This window comes from Anguilla rostrata, chromosome 15, assembly GCF_018555375.3.
Source record: "Anguilla rostrata isolate EN2019 chromosome 15, ASM1855537v3, whole genome shotgun sequence".
Taxonomy (NCBI): Eukaryota; Metazoa; Chordata; class Actinopteri; order Anguilliformes; family Anguillidae; genus Anguilla; species Anguilla rostrata.
Window position 1 is genome coordinate 17,512,457 of NC_057947.1, and position 19,979 is coordinate 17,532,435.

The following is a 19,979-nucleotide window of genomic DNA, read 5'->3' on the forward strand; positions in this document are numbered from 1 at the left end:
AGTGCCTTGGTCAAGGGCAACTGCAGGAGTGCACCTAACATAAATGTCTTTGAGTGTGGGATGAAATTGGAGTACATGGAATAAACCCACGCGAACACGGGGAGAACATGCAAACTCCGCACAGAAAGGCCCCAAGCCGAGATTCGAACCCACAACCTTCTTGCTGTGAGGAGACAGTGCTAACCACTGTGCCACCATGTCCGCCCACGAAAGAATATTGTAAAATAAATTAGGGGTGAGCACACTCATTTATTTCTGCCCTAATCTGATTTTAGAACAACATCGCTCAGTCATCAGTGAGTCTAATTAAGAGCAATTAACATCCCATTACACTTAAAGAACTGCAATTGCTCCAGCTGGAAACCAACATACGACCTCACACTCAAGGTCATCTCTGCCGGTCCACTTCACCTGGCCCTTCTCTTCCTGAATGAAAAGCAGCTTGGGCTGATCCTGGTAAGGTACTGCTAGGCTAGGCAGTGACGAGCCCCACTTTTCTGACATAAAAGCTTGTGTGTCGCCCAGAGATCAAAATAGATTCATCATAAATAGAATATAGCATTTTGCTGTGCACCACTGCCCCCTGCTGGTCAATTGGTGTATGCACATCTGCCTGTTAAGTTGCACATTTTGGGCCTGATTTACTAAGACCTTGCACATGTGCAAAGCTTTTTAACACATGCAAAACCAATGACATGGCCAATGACTGGTCATGGTATTTGTTTTGCACCAATCACTGGTTGTGTTATTATTTTTGTGAGTGCTAAAAGGTTTTGCACATGCGAAAGGTCTTAGTAAATCAGGCCCTAAGTATTTTCCTCTGACTCATGTCTGCAAGCCTGACTTACAAACTTCAGTGTGTACTGAATGACATTGCATGCTTCAGGATTTATGATTGGACAATCAAAATTTGGGGGGAAAAACATAAAATACAAAACAATTCTAAAAATAGAAAATTGTAATAAAACTATAGATTCAAAGTTGTAAAAAGATCAAATAGAACTGAGTTTGAATGTCAGTGAGTTACACAAGAATTATATACAATATTCTGTTATTCATTATGATGTTTGAGATATTCTCAAAGAATTTAAATATGTTTACCTTTGGGGTCTCACCATAGTCTTGATGATGGCTGACAAATTGGCCAGTAGACAGTTGGGGCAATATTATGGTACCCAACATGACTGCTGGGCAATTGCAGAGTGCCACTGCTGCTATTTGACAAAGGGCCAATTTGATTCTGCCATTAGGAAATTAATAGAGTCATGAGTCTGCTTACTGCTTACTGATATGATGTTTGTTTAACATTTTTAAATATCACATATCCCAATATAAACAAGTTTATCTTATAAGGGAAAATATCTATTTTTCCCAGTACCCCCTGGGGCTCATTTAATTGAAGCATTTGGCAGATGCACTTACCCAGAGTTCCTTACACAGCTTGCATTCTTTACATACAAGCCGTTTATACAGCTGAATGTTTATTGAAGCAATGCAGGTTAAGTACCTTGCTCAAGGGTACAACGGCAGGGACCCAGCTGGGAATCTAATTTAAAACCTCAGTTTTAAGCGCAGTTCTCTCTCTAACCATTATACTACATGCCACCATGTGCTATGCAATACTGCTGATGGATAACGAGTGTAAACTTATTACGCTAATTGCTGTTATAGCTGATTATTATGAGACAGTCACTTTAATGAAGACATCTCCAAGACTGGTAAATACCACAGTTCTCACTCTTCTGTGAATGTATTATCATCGTTAAGCACTCATTTTAGAGCAGGGACGGGCAGTTCCACTTCTCTAGGGCTGGTGTGTATGCAGGTTTTTCCCCTCCAATTACCCTGGCTGAATGAGCTAATTGGCTGTATACAGCAACACTGGTTCGCTCGTAGATTAAATCACAGTGAAATGTTTCATGAAGGGAAATGAGAACAGTCTTCGGCTGTAGTTCTTGCATCGATCAAAAAACGTAGCTACAGTAAAACGTGAGATGGAGTAAATGTTAGGGCTAATTAAGTAATTAAGGTCAAAAGTTCACATGAAAACCAGAAACAGATATGGCCCTCGTTACCCACCACCGTTTTAGAGGCGTGTAACAATACCACGTCTGGCCACGATGATACAGACAAAGGCCACTTTAGCAATGGCACCCTGTGCTACACCACAGTAGACATACAGAGAGGAACACAGCGTGTTCTCCCGTGAATAACTGTCTATCAAACATTGTGCTGAAACGCTGTATCACTTTGTATCAAAAACGCAATTCGGCTGCCTGCTGAAATGATCTCTTTGCAGACACGGTTAAATGGTTTGATGTTTAATTAAGCCCAATTACTGTGTCTGTGGGTCATGAAAAGTGCATAAATGAACGTTTTTACTCGGTTAATACTTTATGAGACACAAGACTAAGGTCCATGAATTCCACCAGGCCAGTGCACACGCTCTTGTTTTTATACTTTTAGTTTTCCTTCCGGTCTGCGCTTTTATTTTTGGACAAGGTCCGTAAACAAGGAAGTGAAATGGGGTAAAAAGCAGGCGAAACCGGTTATTTGAACAGTAACTCAAAGGCTCTTCATATCTGGGAAATAAAGCGTTTTCACCATGAGTCATCAAATGCAGGAGCCGCGCCACCCCAGTCCTGGCTGCGGCAGGCAGCCTCAGTGATCCTCTCACCGCTCAACGGGGCATACTGTAGTGTGCAGGAGCCACGGACAACAGACAAAAAGCACACTAAAACACAGCATGTTGAAAAGAAATATAGAGCAATAAAAATCTAAGAAATAAAAATAAGGGTTTTGAGGAGTGGCCTACCTTTAATTCAGACTGTGACATGCGTCAGACAAGGGTATGGCTCAGTGAGTTTAATATGAATCTGATGGAGAACTACAGGGAAAAACAAACAAGAACAACTGCATTTAGACACCTGTCTGTTTGGGGAAAGAATTATGTGAGAATTGAGATTTCATTTTCCTTTTCATTTGTTGATGTCAATGGAAAAAAAAAACCAAGCCCATTAAAGCCCCGTGTCCTTACACTGCAAAAGTAGGGAACTATGGGATATCAACTTTTTGTAAACAGAAAAGACCTGTTGCCAGAGACAGGAGGTATAAGAACAGTCTGTTTCGTCCATCTGGACTCATCATTTTGCGTACAGTCTTGGGCGCAGCCAGCATCCTGTCTGGTCTTCAGCACCCTGAAATGGTCTTTGCTTACACAGTGAGTCCTGGGAGGCCGTCCCACACATTCATCAGCTTACCGAAATTTAACTGCCATCCCATTTCCTCCTGCGCCCTCTCGCTCTGCTCAGAGAGATGAACTCGGCTGGGTGTGGGGAGGCTGTGGAACACCGTTAAAGCCAGGCGGTCTCCTGGAAACACCAAGACATTCCAGAGTCACCAAAACAGGAAGAGCTCGGGGGACTCGAGTGAGTACTACTACCCCACACCTTCAGTAACAGCATTTCTGCTTCTATCGGCCTCTTATCTTACCCGGGTGTATCAGAATGCATACGTGCTGTACTGGGATATACCCTGAATCAGTTTGGACAGAGACTGCAGTGGATCCACACTGTAGTATAATTTTTACCTGTTATTTAGCCAATTGTTAATAGCGATAGCCAGCAACTAGTAACAATAATTTATACTGGATTTTAATAAATGTGTATATTATAGTGTTTAGTGTTTACTGCTTATTTACAGTTAGGTTTATTGTCTTTAGCTGTATGTTACAGTGGTGATGCTGCCTGCCCTTGCGTACTGTATTTAGCATTGTTCTGTCCTTGTATCTTCCAGTGTTGTGTAGTTCAGTTCGGACTTTATTCATCTTCCCAGGGACACTTAAGAAATGCAGTCACACAGCTAGCAGCACATAACAGTGCTAAACAAACATCACTCTTAGCTTTCTTTAAACATCTCATCAACGTGGAGTTCCCGCATATTTGTGTCTACATTTTGGTCTGGGAGTATAGTGTGAATGACATAAAATGACAGAAAGCTAAAAGTAGGTGGACTGTGAAAAAAGGTGTAAAAAGTCCTAAAGACTCATTTATGGCTAAAACGACCAGAGGGAATTAATAATTAATTAATTCAGTTCATACTGAAACAAGGGACCTCTCTCAGTTTCTAAAAACTTCCTTGTAAATTTAACCACAAACCTCTCTCACCAAATAATATTTTACCAGATCGTGTCTGAAGCTGGAATGCATCACAGAGTTATCAAGACAGAGACACAAAATCTGCTTTCAGCCATATAGGGTAAAAAATTTAGCAAAAAGCGATAATTAATCGAAACTATTGATACTCAATGATACAAAAATAAAAAAAACCCACAAAGTGAACTATCCCTTTCAGCTGTGGGTGTTAATGTCTTTTCAGACTCTATGGCTGAACCGTGATGGCGAGTAAGGACTTACCCAAAGACAGCTGCATGCAACTGGACGAGACCCTCCAGAGGACCTTCCTTCCGGTCATGTATGGCATCATCTTCATCGTGGGCTTCCTGGGGAACATCACCTGCATCTTCGTCTACGTGACTAAGATGCGTCCGTGGAAGAGCAGCAGCATGGTGATGCTGAACCTGGCGGTGACTGACCTCATGTACGTGCTGAGCCTGCCCTTCCTGGTCCTGCACTACAGCAGGCCCGACGTCCTGCCCCTCGACAACTTCCTGTGCTACGTGGTGCGCGTCGCCTTCCACTTCCACCTGTACGCCAGCATCCTCTTCCTCACCTGCATCAGCGCGTTCCGCTACGTGGCGGTGGTGCACCCTCTGAGGTCCGCCCGGCTGCAGCAGAGGAAGTGGGGCGTGGCCTCCTGCCTGGCGGTTTGGGGGCTCTCCGCTCTAGAGATGCACCCCATGCTCGACACCATCACCTTGGACCTGAACGGCACCAGGATATGCCCGGACTTTGCCAGCAGCAGGTCAGAGAAGCTGGTCCTGTACAACTGGCTGCTGACGGTGCTGGGCTACCTGCTCCCCTTGGTGGCGGTGGTGCTGTGTTACGCGCGCGTGGCTCGGGCCCTGAGCGTGGGGCCGTACCCCCGGACGCCGTCGAGGGCACGGGCCCGCAGGATGAGCGTGGCGGTGCTGGCGGTTTTCGCGGTGAACTTCACCCCGTACCACGCCCTGCGCATGCTCAGGGTATACACGCGGGACAGCCAGAACTGCACGCTGAGGGAGGGCGCCAACACCGCCTACATCCTGTTCCGCCCCCTGGCCGCATTCAACGCCTGCCTCAACCTGCTGCTGTACACGCTGGCCGGGGGGAGGCTCCACCAGGCCCTCTGCGGCCTCCTGCCCAGAGAGCTCTCCAACAGGCTGAGGCTCGCGTCACCAAGGTAGCTATTGCCACGGCAGCCGTCACCACAGCGACTGTGGACTATGGCACCTAGAGGGTCTTGCTGAGGGACAGCTGGAGGACTCTGATGCATCTTTGTCATGGGCGCAATCCCTCAAAGATATGCTATCTCCACAGTTACACATATCTCCACATATCTCTCAGTTACGGACACAATCCGCAAAAGATTGGCTACCTGCATAGATGCTTCTCTGTCACAGACACTTTCCCTCTTCACAGATACAACTTTCATACACAGACAGAGCTTGTACTATTTACTCATTCACACACAAAGCTGATACTCTTATCCAAAGCAAATCGTAGGCTGCTGCCTATTATACGCACACACACAAGTATATATACATATGCGTGCACATGCGTGCACAGACACACACACAAACAAATTACTGGTGGAAATCAGTGGGAACACTGCTCATGCAGTCCTCCGGGTGGCAGTCTGGCTGTGGAAAAAGCCTATTTGTTAAATTATGCCATTAGGACCTTGTGGGTTTGAATACATCTGTCATTGAATAAACATTTATTCCAGCCTCCACAGTGCACCACAGTACACCTCCAGCATAATGAAATCTAGCCCAGTGCTAATCACAAGTGAGATTATACAGGTCATGTGACTTTTGTCAACAGTAACTCTCCCAGGGGAACCTGTATAAATCAGGGAACTTGGGGATCTTAATGTAAAATATAATCAACAAATCAAGCAATGTTTTCATATATCGCATACTTAGTAAGTAACAAAATTGATAATTTTGTCCTTTTTGTTGAAATAATAAACTGGAAAAGGAAAGTAGTGAGGCAAACATGGGAATATTCTTTTCTTTTTTTGGAGGCCTAATCCATTAGTAGGTAAACACAAAACGTCCTACTTCCCTTCATAAAAATTAAACAACTAATTAAATTTATAAAAATCAGTTTTAATAGATTAGCTAAGTACACTTAATGAAAAAATATTCACCACTACCATGCTAGCTATGTGCAAAAGAATGCAGCTTCAGTGATTCCCAGATCTAATTGAGTAGAGTTCTGAATTCCTTATGAGCGAAACACACATTCATAATTGCTATGTACTGGAGTGGCTCAGCAGCTGGGGAGAGGTTTCCGGCAGAAAGAGAGACCCAGTGCCACAGGTAGCTAATGCCTATGCAGTCAGCGCTGATGCGTTAAAACAGATATTTCAGCGCGATTTTACTCCTGGAAATAAGAGCAGGCGCTCAGCCGGTCTGAGGACGGCTGCATCCTCCAGAGGCTGTTTACGCAGCGCGTCATATCCTCTCCTGCCCTACGACACAAATCACAGAAAAGCAGCTGGAGGGATGGAGAGAGAAAGCACGTTTCAAAACCCGGTTCTAAGACTCGCGTTAAAGCTGTGGTGGAGAATCAGGAGAATCTTCGGCGGGCAGGAGACCACTGGCAGAGGAACTCCCATCTACTGCTCAGCAGATTTACATTTGGACAAGGTGTCTGAACGGGCGCCGGAAAGAACTAAATAAAAACATGCACAGCGTAACATCTCATAAAGGTATTCTTTTTATTCATTTTTAAAGATGCAGAATTTCTTGGTATCATACTGTAGCAGTTACATATTCTCAGGGGACACTAGAAGAAAAACAAAGCAAAAACCTTGAAGCGTAAAAACGACAGAACAATCCCGTGTAGGACAAACACTCTGGTGGTTGGCAAATGATTTCACCCAGCCATTGATGTAATTCAGGCAGACACCGCTGGACCTGCAACTCCACAAGTCTCCACTGGGGCAACGTACCAGGAACCAGTCTCAAGAGAATCAGATTCTATAATTGGGGATTGTAATATGTTAGCAACATTAGCATAGTGTGAGCATAGAAACACAACGATGTGATAATGTACATACAGTGTGTAATTCGTTTGATTATTGAGGGTTTCCTTGCATTTGATGAGAGGACAGCCAGTCTCACTCTAAGCATTTATTTGTAACATTGCCAATGGTAATCACTGAACACGGGCAGATCTGGCATATTAAACCAGATGATGCCAATACTCACATTTTAACACGTTACAGCAAATGAAACAGGAACACACGGGTTTTCACACATTTAAAAAGTTAAACTGAAATCCAGCAGAGGACTTGTGAATAAAACTGTACTTCAGTGCTGAGCTCAGTCTCGGATCATAACGCTAGCCGCCTGTCCTTTTGACGTAGTTCATAATTGCCCTTCATTAAATAAAAGTAGGTGTGCGTGCATCAAAGGTGTTTAGCCAATCTCCAGAAAAAGGCATTAGTGAAATGAATAAGAGAAACCTTTCATAGCAGAGGAATAGGAGAGCACTGTGAGTGGGCAGAGTTCTCACTCGCTGTGACTCCCTTCATTTCAATCAATTGTGCTGGTCTTACATAACACCCAAAGGCAGCGGGGATTCTGTTCAAATTGCTCAGTCTTCACATAAAAATGATGCGGCATGCGATTCTTCCCTTTAATATGTAAAACCACTTAATTCTCACTGCTTTACATAATAAAATTAGCAGGAGGCTCAGGGGTTCTCAAAAAAATGATTTGCTGTAAACGTACCGCCTCAAGATCCCTCTCAAATCATCCTCTCAATTACCCTCTCAAACTCCCTCAGACGTTCAGAGCAAGCTCATGACCTTGAAGTGTGAGTCTTCAGAGGGTTTCTCACAAAAAACTGTGTGTCAGGGAAACAGCTACGAGACATGACACCATTCAAAACTGAACTGGTTATCTATAATAGGGAAACTAAATGTAGATTTATTCGCTTTGTACACAGTAAAATGCACAGTGTTAAAAAAAGCTCTGGACAGAGTAAATTTTATTCATACATCTGACCCCTCTGGACTCAAATAAACTTCAATTAACACTGAGCAGTTTACTGTATATTACCTCACAAACACACACACAACACACACACAAACAAGGCTTGCAAAAGGCACCTGAAATAATCTCATTGCATACCGCTTGTTAGTGTCACATGTCCTGACCAAGAATTAACAATATTCCAGTATTGTCCTTGCGTGATGAGGAAGTCGTCCATGCACGATGAACAGAAAGAGGGGCCAGTGAAATCATGGGCAAGCCAAACAAGGCAGTCAATTACCTTTAAGGCTGCATGGTATAATACACATAGTCTGATGTTTCATCACTATAAATCTGAAAGAAATGTTGGATTTTTAATTTCCCCAATGTATATATTTTATTTTATTTTTGGAAAGGAGAGCAGACACCAAGCCATAATTCTGTATCTTTTTTTTTACATTAAACACACATGGGGAAAGCAGAGAGAGAAGGCTACAGATGGAGAGGGAATCACAGTACAGGACGTCCCACAGTGGGGAATAGAGCCCCTGACCACACAGGGGATTTGTATATGGATTTACAGTAGGGTGCCCAATGAACTGGACTGCACCACATGACCTCACCCATCAAACATATAATTCAAACAGAACCTCCCATCAAAGCACCAAACTATATAATAGTGCTGAGGCCATTGAAATAATTCAGTGCTTTAATGCTAGAATGATTTATCTAATATAGATCAACGCATCAAACATTTTATATTTTTACCCTGCAAAATTACATTGGCGTACGTCTTTCAAGCTTGAAAATAAATTTGAAAAATCTAAAAACATTTTTTAAAATTAGTTAAAAGATTGATAACACGGTGATATATTTGAACTGAAATAGACACATGCAGACAGAAACATAAATGCAATTTCACAAAAATTATTTAGTAGTGTTAATTTAAAAAATGGAAAATTTTTATGGAAAAAGTTATTATAACTCAGTGAAAAACATTAAAAACACAGGCTGCTGGGTGGCTCATCCTGTTAGGGCACTGCTCAAGGGCACAGATCGAGGTCTGCTATGGGATCTGGCCCATGCCAGTGCTGACAGGGCCTTTAACCCTGCAGGGTGATACGCAATTGGATCCAGTGTCAACCAGTGATGGGAGGCTTTGCTTGACCGGGATGACAATGACTAATCATGCACCAGCGATCCCTATTGGTCAATGTTGTACCCACAGGTTTGTTGAGTTGCACATGAAGTGTTACCCTCTATGTATGAGCCTGACTTGCAAACTGCAGTGTGATACGAAGTGGTGGCTGACATCACATGCTGCACAAACTGACAATGGAGATTGTGATGAGCAATTGAAAAGAATAGCTAAATTTCATTAATTAGACCAGTGAAAACCTGAACAATGTTTCCCAACTCAAATGTTCCAAAAGGCATTCAGTTTGTGTACACTGAACTTTTGTTTTACAGTGAAGCTGCACAGTTCTGTATTATTTTTGAGAGACTTCAGGTGAATTTCATCCATTCTATCATTGTCTCAACAACATTATTGATGCCATTAGCAACTGGGAAACCTCCTTCCTTCCAGATGTTAACACCTTTCATGTTATGAGTATTTTGAGGAAGCAGCACGGCTATGCTTCAGAGGGGAATTGTTTTTGTGTGTGTGTGTGTGTGGGCACGTGCATGTGTGCAGATGACATGTCGGAGTGTGTGAGTTAGTATATACGTGTGCTTGAACCTGTGAGTGCATTTGTGTGCACTTGTGTGAGTGAGTGTGTATGTACAAGTATGGGCATGTCACGTGCATGTGTCCGTGTGTGTGAGTGAATGTTGATGGGCCTTATGTGATTTCAATGTTCTATTACTTAATATTCAGTGTTTAAGGAAAGTGCAGTAAATGCAACATTCATCCTTTCAAATGCAATCTGACGCCTGCAAATCTGGATACTCATGAAACAATAACGTAGGCAGCTGTAAAATTAGTCCTTTGATTGACTCAAGAACTCAATTGACACAATAGTTCAGAGGGCAATTTTGTACAATCTTCAATTTTGTACCATGCACTCAGTCAACCTTATTCTTTCACACATGAGGTCATCATTGTATGGCAAACTGCATTATTGTATTATTTTGTATTGTATTGAGCAAAACAGGATCCTTTCACCACATAAAGACATGCCCCAATATTGACTGATCCTAGAAAACCTTGATTAAAATCATTGTCATTAACTCTCTTTGGTCGTTTCGCCTTCACGACTAATTCACTGTCCATTTCGAGACACAACAATCTGTACAATCATAACTAACTGACAAACCACAGGAGGAAGAAGTTGAACCAAAAATAAAAATAAATAATCAAATAAATAAATATATCCTTTTTGAGATTTTAAGACACGGAAGGACACCCCAAGGCAGGGACGTTGTGAGAGTCACAGATTCTTTTAGAGATTAGATCACACAGCACGAGGGAGAGGGAGAAAGACAGAGACAGAGAGAGACAGACAGAAACAGAGACAGGAAATGCAGAGAGATAGAGAGTGAGACAGAAGAGAGAGATGAAGGAAGAAAGACAGACAGATCAGGACAGAAGCGGAGGACAGAGAAAGGGACAGTTAAGGGGCGGGGCTTCACCAGCGCTCCACCTGGCTGGCGTAGTCCTCGGTGGGCGGCACTTCCTGTCCCCCGCCCTGCCGCCGGCGCTTGGACAGGAAGGAGTGCCTCTCCTTCAGCCAGCGGCGCTCCTCCCGCCTCTTGAGCCGCTGCTCCCTCTGCTGGCGGCGCTCGGCCTGGCGGGCGGCCTGGAAGCGCTGCAGGAACAGGTCCTTGGCGTACTCGTACAGCTGCACGTCCAGGCGGTTCAGCTGCTCGATGCGGCGGCGGGCGGCCTCGCCGATGCCCACGCCGGCCGCACGCGTGCTGTTGATCTGCGTGAAGGCGGAGATGAAGCGCAGGCTGAACGTCCGCTCGAACAGGTACTGCGTCTTGCGCTGGAACTCGGTCAGGCCGTAGAAGGCCATGTTGCGCAGGTTGGCGCGGGCGCTGCCCAGCAGGATGCGGGCGCGCTCGCTCTCGTTCATGGAGGACAGGTTGTAGCAGCCCACCAGGCTGAGGTCGGCCAGCATGCGGGCCTGCCGGTTGTTGGCCAGGTTGGACGGGCAGTCCATGAACTCGGGCAGGGTGACGCCGGCCCAATCGTCGCCGCTGTAGCAGGCGGGCAGCTCGTCCTGTGTGGGCGAGCGCCCGTCGCACATGTGCAGCGCCGTCTTCCAGGTGGCGCCGCGCTGCACGTGCTTCCACTCGCTCAGGTACCGCGACACCGGGTCCCGCAGCATGGTGATGTAGTAGAAGTTCCTGCAGGGGGCGACAAACACACACTGCAATGCTGAGAGGCTTTTTAAAAAATAAATAAATAAATAAATAAAACGGCTGCTTCTCTCGAGTGCGGGAAACATAGCAGAGTGCGCTGTGTGTGACTTTCAGCTGAATTAACCTGAGACTGAAGGGCATGTTTGAGTGTTATAACCAACTCCACACAGTAAAAATGATCGGCGTTAATTCGACTCTCACACAGCCTAGTTTATTTCAGTCCAAGAGGGCTCAAATGCACTCTCTCGTACACGAGCACTGAACACTTAACTGTGTACATGATACACTTTTATGACTCCATGATGGAATACCGAGCTGATCTTCCGCAAAATTACCACCGGTTTACATTCCCAGCTGTCATTAAAATGCACGTACCGTTGAAGGTTCTATACCTTTCCCAGAGGAACAAGCTGAGCAGACGCAAGGCCGAATCCCATTACAGGGCTGGTTTATAAACACCTGCAGCGGCCAAACAAACACTTTCCCTGGGGTTCATTTTTACAAATAAGAGCCCTTGGAGCAACAAAAAAAATGTTGATTCTGTATCTGAGACAATAAAGCTAAGAGTTCCAGGATTATTATAATTTTTTAAACTGCACTTCATGTCTCAAACTGTCGATGGAAGCAAGAAAGCTTAGGATGAGACACGTTAAATGTCACTTGGAGGTATTGTTTTCCAACACGCAGCATTATGAATGCGTGGAATAATCTGCCAGGCTCTTTGCAGAAGCTGAGACCCTTGAATGTGTGGAAAGCCAGATGCTGAATGCTTTCTCAGACTGAAGGGAAAATGACGGGCCCAGACGGGCTGAATACCCCAGTCAGAAAGCAGCTGGAGGCTGAAATTGGCCATCGTTGCAACTCAGCACTTCTTTTGTTTTTTTTGTTTCTTTGTAATGCAAAACTTTTTTAAAGCCATCCCATGTCTTTGTTCCTCTGAGCATAGCCAGCAGAGTCAAGTATATTTTTCTGTTCCCTGGTTTTCATCTTTACACTGTATTATATTCTTAAATTTTAACCCCCAAACAGTTTTGTCAGCAAGGCTCCTGAATCGTCTACTGCCAGGTGACGGTTTCCACTGGGGGATTCTGGGTAATTGAAAAGGGTTCTATATCGCATATCCCTGTCTATCAATCCTCAGAATCTCTGGGACTGCTATAGAAAAAGCCTTTAATCCAATGCCTGGGGAGACCGAGACTGCACACAAACCGACCTGAACACCATTACACATCAAGACACCATCGTGGCACATACAGAACAGCTCAGAAACAGCTGGGACTGGACAGAAGGTGAACAAATTCTACTTTTTAATTCTTTTGGAGTGGGGGGGAGGGTTATTAACTCATTGAGCACTCAAGCTTGGACCGGGTCACTTACTGAACACACATCCTTGGACCGGGTCCCTTACTGAACACACATCCTTGGACCGGGTCACTTACTGAACACACATCCTTGGACCGGGTCCCTTATTGAACACACATCCTTGGACAGCCCCCATCTACTTGCAGGACATGACTCAATTCTATGTGCCTGCTCGACCACTCCGCTCTGCGGCAGCAGGGCGTCTTGCAACCCCTCCCACCCGCCCAAAGGGATCACAGAGCTTCTCCACCCTAGCTCCCCAGTGGTGGAACGAACTCCCCGTCCCTCTCCGAACCTCCCCCTCACTATCCGTCTTCCGCCGTGGCCTGAAGACTCATCTCTTCAGACTATACCTAGAATAACCACCACCACGCTGTGTATATATATATTTTAAAAAAAAATTAAAAAAAAAACCTTTTTCCTGTCACTTGTTACATGTTGCCCCATCCCTGCACTTCTTGGTAAATTGTATTTGTCCTAATACTCTAGCTTATTCTTCTGCCTAGTTTGGCTTTGCAGATGTTAGACCAGGATAGTGTTCTTTGTTCTCGGCTAGAAATAGCTTTACAAAATAAGTAATTGTACCTTACTGAACCCGTGTTCAGCAGTTGTCTACGATCATGAAAATGCACTTCTTGTACGTCGCTTTGGATAAAAGCGTCTGCTAAATGAATGTAATGTAATGTAATGTAACACACATCATTGGACCGGGTCCCTTACTGAACACACATCCTTGGACCAGGTCCCTTACTGAACACACATCCTTGGACCGGGTCCCTTACTGAACACACATCCTTGGACCGGGTCCCTTACTGAACACACATCCTTGGACCGGGTCCCTTACTGAACACACATCCTTGGACCGCGTCCCTTACTGAACACACATCCTTGGAGCTCCTGTGAATATTTTATGTTGCAGCTGTCTTGCTCTAATGTGAACATGATGTGAAAACGTAAGGAGTATGAGGATGTTCTGCAGTCCCCCAGGACGGTCTCACAGGACCCCTCATGCCCCCCCATGAGACTGCAATTAACTGTTTCCCCCGTCTCAAGGCCTGTCTTTGATTGATATTTTAAGAACAGTGATTTGCATTTCAATAGTATCAGACAAAAAGCGGCACTGTTCACAACAAAACCCCTGTATCCTAGCTACTAGCCTTCCTGTATCCTGTATCAGCAAGTAATGGTGCTGATAGGACAGTGTTCTCTCCCCAGCTCCAGTGAACACAGCTGAAGAACATTATACGCTGCTCTTACTCCTTCTCTTAAACCTCCTTATCTCAGCGCACACCCCTCTGCTCACAGTCTAGCACAGGCCAGAGTAATGTAGCTGAAATACTCTGCTTCATTAGCAAAAGTGTTAGCTGTTAGCTTTATAGCAACATCTTCCTAACGACTCAGACTAATAGTCTCCCAGTATTTCACCCAATTGGGTACAGTCGGAGAGATCAGCCATCTCTGATCAGCATTGATACCGTGATAGTGACCATTGCAGAAGGTTTATGTGAACTGCAGGACACCATGGTTCTCATTTCCCTCAGAGGATGACTGGTACCAGACTCCATCGCGTAAGATGGACAGCGTATGAAAGCCGGCCTTCTGCAGGCCTCAGAGTAAAACCCTCTGAACCAGCCCACTCCCCCGATCCCCTTATCCTCCTCTATAGCTACTGCTGTGACCTCATTATTCTCCACAAAATCCAGGTAAAACCCTCACTGCTCAACAACCGCCTCGACTGTACTGCTCACCTGCGACCTCAGCTGGCTCAGGGTACTCTGAGAAAACACTATTCCAGGTGAAGAGATTTCTTTTAAAATTCCAGAGCAAACCATTTTCAGTTGCAAACTCATTATTCACTCCTGGTGGCTCCACAATTATGAAAGATTATGTAAACACAGAGGACAGAGGAGATAAATTAAAATACACATCATTCTTACTTTTAAATGTCCACATCAGAATTTCCCATCAGAGCAGGAGAAGAACAGATCTCATCAGAGAATCCCTGCATGCTGGAGATGTGTTCAATTTCAAAGTCCTGCTGAACTTAATCGCTGAATAGCCGCAGACACCAGACATACATCAAAACCGCAGGTTTTAGAAGGCAGACACCCAATGAGGAATGAATTAAAAGCAGTGATAACAGTCTGTGAATCAAAGTACGTGCCACAAACGCATTAACTTTTACAGTGAGAAAAATGTGCTTGTTTCTGAGTCACTGATGTCAGTTCTGGTCAGGTCTACCAATGACGTTGTTTATGTGACCAACATAAATATGTCAAGCTCCCTGGCTTGTATATTAGGACTATTAAGTCACTTACAACTGGTATTCACTGCCAAGTGTGAGTCTATGCAGGTATATAATCATTTTAAATGAATGTGTCTAAATTCCATCATAGTACCACATATTTTATGGGAATTTCAATATCACATTAATGAAAAATTCCCTCAAAATCATTCAAATTAATCTTTAAAATGTAGTTGAAATTTTAGTAATATATAATTAGCGAGGGAACCCCGTTTAAAGTCATGCAAAGATAAATTCTCATTGTAACTGCCTTGTAAATGAGGGACAGATTGACTCGTGCTATGACTCGTGCTATCTGCAAAAGGCTTCAGCCTTTTCCCAGTGAATGCATAAGTAAAAAAAATTCTTATCTCAATGTCAAAACCCAAATTACTGAGGTTAAATGGATCCTGGTCCCAGCCATGCTCCCACACTTCCTGCATCAAAATTAAGAGAGTGAGATTTACCTTCAGCTTAGACATCCTCACTCTCTTCCCGAAGCAGTTTCTTATGCAGGGCCTTTCAGTGTCCCTACTCTACATTTCAGTATGACTATTTGCTTTCAGTATGAAACCTCCCTCCATTTCAGTATGACTGTCCTTGCTTTCAGTATGAAACCTCCCTCCATTTCAGTATGACTGTCCTTGCTTTCAGTATGAAACCTCCCTCCATTTCAGTATGACTGTCCTTGCTTTCAGTATGAAACCTCCCTCCATTTCAGTATGACTGTCCTTGCTTTCAGTATGAAACCTCCCTCCATTTCAGTATGATTGTCCTTGCTTTCAGTATGAAACCTCCCTCCATTTCAGTATGACTGTCCTTGCTTTCAGTATGAAACCTCCCTCCATTTCAGTATGACTGTCCTTGCTTTCAGTATGAAACCTCCCTCCATTTCAGTATGACTGTCCTTGCTTTCAGTATGAAACCTCCCTCCATTTCAGTATGACTGTCCTTGCTTTCAGTATGAAGCCTCCCTCCATTTCAGTATGACTGTCCTTGCTTTCAGTATGAAGCCTCCCTCCATTTCAATAAGACTGCTCCATCGTTTTCATTATGAATACTACATTTCAGGACGACTGCTCCTTTATTTATAGTATGGATACACTCATTTCAATACAACCGTTCTCCATTTCAGTATGATTGCTCTCTTCCATTCAATAGGACTGCTTCCTTATTTTCACTGTGAATACTCTCCATTTCAATATGACTGCCCTGAATTTCAGTTTGACCGCTCTTTTATTTTCAGCATGGCTGCGCTCCATTTCAGTTTTCCTGCTCTTCCTGTCAGTAAGACTGCTCTCTTCCTTTTGCTGTCACATTTCCTGCTTTGAGTATGACTGCTTTTCCTTCCAGTATCAGTTTCGGTACCTTGGAGCAGGCCTGCGTGTGACAGGGTGCCACAGGAGGCCAGTGATGAAGCTGTGGGTCAGTGTAAAACCGCTGCGTTACTGCTCGCTAACACCGCTGCTTGCTAACAGCGCTGCTCGCTAACACCACTGCTCGCTAACACCGCTCCAGCTCTCCTGCTTTCATTTCCGCTGCTGCCAAAATCTTTTGTACTCAAGAGAACTCTGCAAAGCACTCAGTGATGAGTCATTCATTAAGAGGTGCACTTTTAATCTTTAGTGTTTTTTATTATTATTCAAAAACACTAAAGAACTTGGAAGTGTGTCTCTTTTCCCTTGAACTGAATAATGCTGAATAAAGACTTTCAGAGTCCTCAATCTTAATTTCCAGAATTATACATTGTTAATGAATTCTTTGTGACCACGTCATCTCAGAATTTATCAACCCTAAGCTGTACCTGTTCATCTTCTCTTGTCTCTCTGTGGGCTTCACCAAAAAATAACTGACGGTGAAAGGGGGCAGGGTTACAGCTGTCACATGATCAGTGTTCACTTTTTGTGTCTGGGTGGCAAGTCAGAATGGCATTTTTCCAGATGTTCAACTGATCTTTTTACATTTTATAACCTTTTATTTCTTGTATTAACAAAAGGCAATTCAATCATATTCAACCTTCCGTCAGCGCTGAATCAAGGTCTACTTGAAACACCAGGTGAAAATTTAAAAAGCAGTTAAGGCATTGCTGTTGATGCATTCTGCAAAATGGCTAAAACTGCTGAATGACACACAGCACTGAAATGTGTCCACTCTTGGCCAGGTGCAAGTGTGGAAACCCCAAATGGGGGTAAATGGGTCCAAAGTGCACTGGCTTTGCAGCATGGAGTGAGCTGCTCAGCACTGAAAGAAAGTATGGCATCACAGAATAAAGACTTGAGCAAACTGTGTGTTACCCCTCAGACTTTCACTCCTCTTATGGCCTTTGAGAGCTTTTATCCTCATAGAAAATTCATAAATTAATGCATTATTTTTTCCATCTTGCCATTGAGTTTTCTTCTTTCATTCAGGTTCTGAAAGAGCCTCTTGATTTTTCTCCTCCAAGGCTTAGTCAAAGTGGAGAAAAGAGATGGCTTCACCAGTTTGATTATTTATTTAAAGATAAAATAACTCCTTTGTCTGGGAGTCTACACTCTGTAACCCAGCGGATGAGCTTAATACTTTCCTATTTAACAAGCACGCATGCACAAACACACACACACACGCCACAAACACGCGCACACACCCTACAGAAAAGGCGGTATTAGCAGAGGATGTTAATATTCACCTGGATAATGAAAATGATCCTTTCTTATTTTTCTCCTAACTTTGAACGCTTTAAATAGGCTTGCCTCTGTGTATCTGAAAAGATCTATTTTCTGTTTAAAAACGGCATTGAAAAAACTGAACCTGGGATGTGTAAACGTAGCACAATTAAATCTCTCATATCAACACAAAAAAATGTAAGTTTGTATCATTACATGAATATGTTTAGTTCTGAATTTAATTTTTGTAATTTGGATTATTTCTTTAACAGGAGGCTCCTACAAAAACCTCTTTCCTACAGTCACGTCCGCCCCTCAGACGCGTATCTTGTTTTATTTACGCTGCCAGTACCGCTCTGCATGGTGCATTCTGCTCACTTTGTGCGTGCAGATCCACACACTAAGTGCGGAGGAGGCTACTGTTCTTTTCTTCAGGATCGGGACCAAAAATCACAATCACACACACAAAAAATAAATTAATAAAATGTTGGACTTGCATAACACAGTTATTTCAACAGGTTCCAAGATTGTGTTGAGCAGCATCAAAATTGTGTTACACAGAAAAAAGTGAATCTGTAATTACAAAAATCCTGTTGCTGAGTAGAAAATCTGAGTAAATTTAACTTGACAACATTAAAGAAATACAGTAATGACTACTTCAAGTAACGAGTGTGGCGATTACTGTAGAAGTTGGTTTGACTTATACACAGACTTCTGAAATTCGGATAGTTAAGTAGATCACAGACTCAAAATACAAATTGGTAAAATTAAGTTGGCTGTACAAACAAAAATTGAAGTAGCTTATAAAAAGACTAGTCTAGCTGGAAGTACACAAAACATTTAATGAAAAAAGTTACCTTAATTTTTAAATAATTTTTTTCCTGAATTGACTGCAACAACAGAGAATCCACCCCATAGCCTACCCTGCAGGGACATATGCTCACCTGTTCATCTCATAAAGCACGGCGGCTAACTTCCCTGTTATTAGCAATTCTATACATTCCCTAAGATAATTTTACCACAACAAAAATAAATTAAAATGCACCACCTGGGGTAATATATAGGTTTTTAATTATTATTACACAATTTCAGCTTTTCAGGCACAACTGAAATGTTTCCCAGTGGTGAGGTGTTTTCATGTTGCTCATTAGACGGCCAATGTTTTGGCTGTGCAGTAACAAGACTTTATCAACACAAAAATCGCTGAGCCTGTCATCTATTAAAAAGAACAGGCAAACTGTACGTTGCAGCACACAAAACCCAATGCAAATATAACGCACCCAGCTAATGAACTCATTGATTTTGATCGGAAAGCAAAAAAAACAGCATCGCCCATAATACAGCTGGCATTTGCGTACAACGCCCTCAGATCAAGGCAGCTGTGTTTCACATAAATTCAGCTCTGCGGTGAAGCCCGGTTCAGTCAATCACAGAATTACTGAAATAAATGCTTCTCTCCTGTGTATCAAAACCTGGAGTTATTGTAGGCTGTATTTCTAGAGAGAACTTCTTTATGTGTCATTTCACTATTTTTGGTTCAGTCCAGCTATGGCAAGATGAATCATCTTAGCTACATCCTCACACAGAGAGAGACGTTAAAGAGAAACAGCCTGATTTAATGTAGTTATTTAACCAGGCGCGCCAGCTAAGGAAAGAATAAAACTTCTCACGAGGACATGACACAGGTAGTTACAGGTAGAGACATCGACAGACAACAGAAAAATAAGATAGATCACAAGGCAAGGATCACAAGGACGGAGTGTGGCACAGTGGGTAAGGAACTGCGCTTGTAACCTGAAAGGTCGCAGGTTCGATTCCCGGTATCAGAACACTGGTATTGTAGCCTGTATCAAGGACTTAGCACCTATTGCTTCAGTATATATCCAGCTGTATAAATGGATACAATGTAAAGTGCTATGTAAAAAAGTTGTGTAAGTCGCTCTGGATAAGAGCGTCTGCTAAATGCCTGTAATGTAATGTAATGTAACAAGGCAGCATTTAACATTCAAACAGAGCTCACCAGAACGGGGAAATAACTCAAATTTCAGCTGGCATAAGGCCACAGCACATGTACAGAATATTTTAAAACACATGTATAACAACAGCTTCTACCTCATGGGTTCTATTAACAAAAAGAACAAAATAACCCACAACCTCCCGAAGCTTGCAGTCAACG

The 19,979-nt window shown here is 43.4% G+C and overlaps 2 protein-coding genes and 1 long non-coding RNA gene across 4 annotated transcripts in view; 1 reads left to right on the forward strand and 2 right to left on the reverse strand.

Annotated features, from left to right (window-relative positions):
- Positions 1 to 239: 239 nt before the first annotated feature.
- Positions 240 to 1,690, reverse strand: LOC135241419 (uncharacterized). The gene is made up of 3 exons (XR_010325993.1): positions 1,423 to 1,690; positions 1,102 to 1,240; positions 240 to 426 (listed from the first exon to the last, which is right to left on the reverse strand). It is a non-coding gene; the product is annotated as an uncharacterized LOC135241419 (long non-coding RNA).
- A 156-nt stretch (positions 1,691 to 1,846) lies between these two features.
- On the forward strand, positions 1,847 to 6,159 carry LOC135241418 (2-oxoglutarate receptor 1-like). The gene is made up of 2 exons (XM_064311790.1): positions 1,847 to 3,428; positions 4,378 to 6,159. Exon 2 carries the CDS (start codon positions 4,397 to 4,399, stop codon positions 5,342 to 5,344), a length of 948 nt encoding a protein of 315 aa, XP_064167860.1. The 5' UTR covers positions 1,847 to 3,428; positions 4,378 to 4,396; the 3' UTR covers positions 5,345 to 6,159.
- A 3,639-nt stretch (positions 6,160 to 9,798) lies between these two features.
- hs6st3a (heparan sulfate 6-O-sulfotransferase 3a) overlaps positions 9,799 to 19,979 on the reverse strand; it is a 76,066-nt gene continuing 65,885 nt past the window's right edge. For both annotated transcript variants that reach the window (XM_064311788.1, XM_064311787.1), the window contains one exon: positions 9,799 to 11,500. In XM_064311788.1, the coding sequence (XP_064167858.1) occupies positions 10,777 to 11,500 (724 nt within the window). In that variant the 3' untranslated portion in view covers positions 9,799 to 10,776. The remainder of the gene's footprint in view (positions 11,501 to 19,979) is intronic.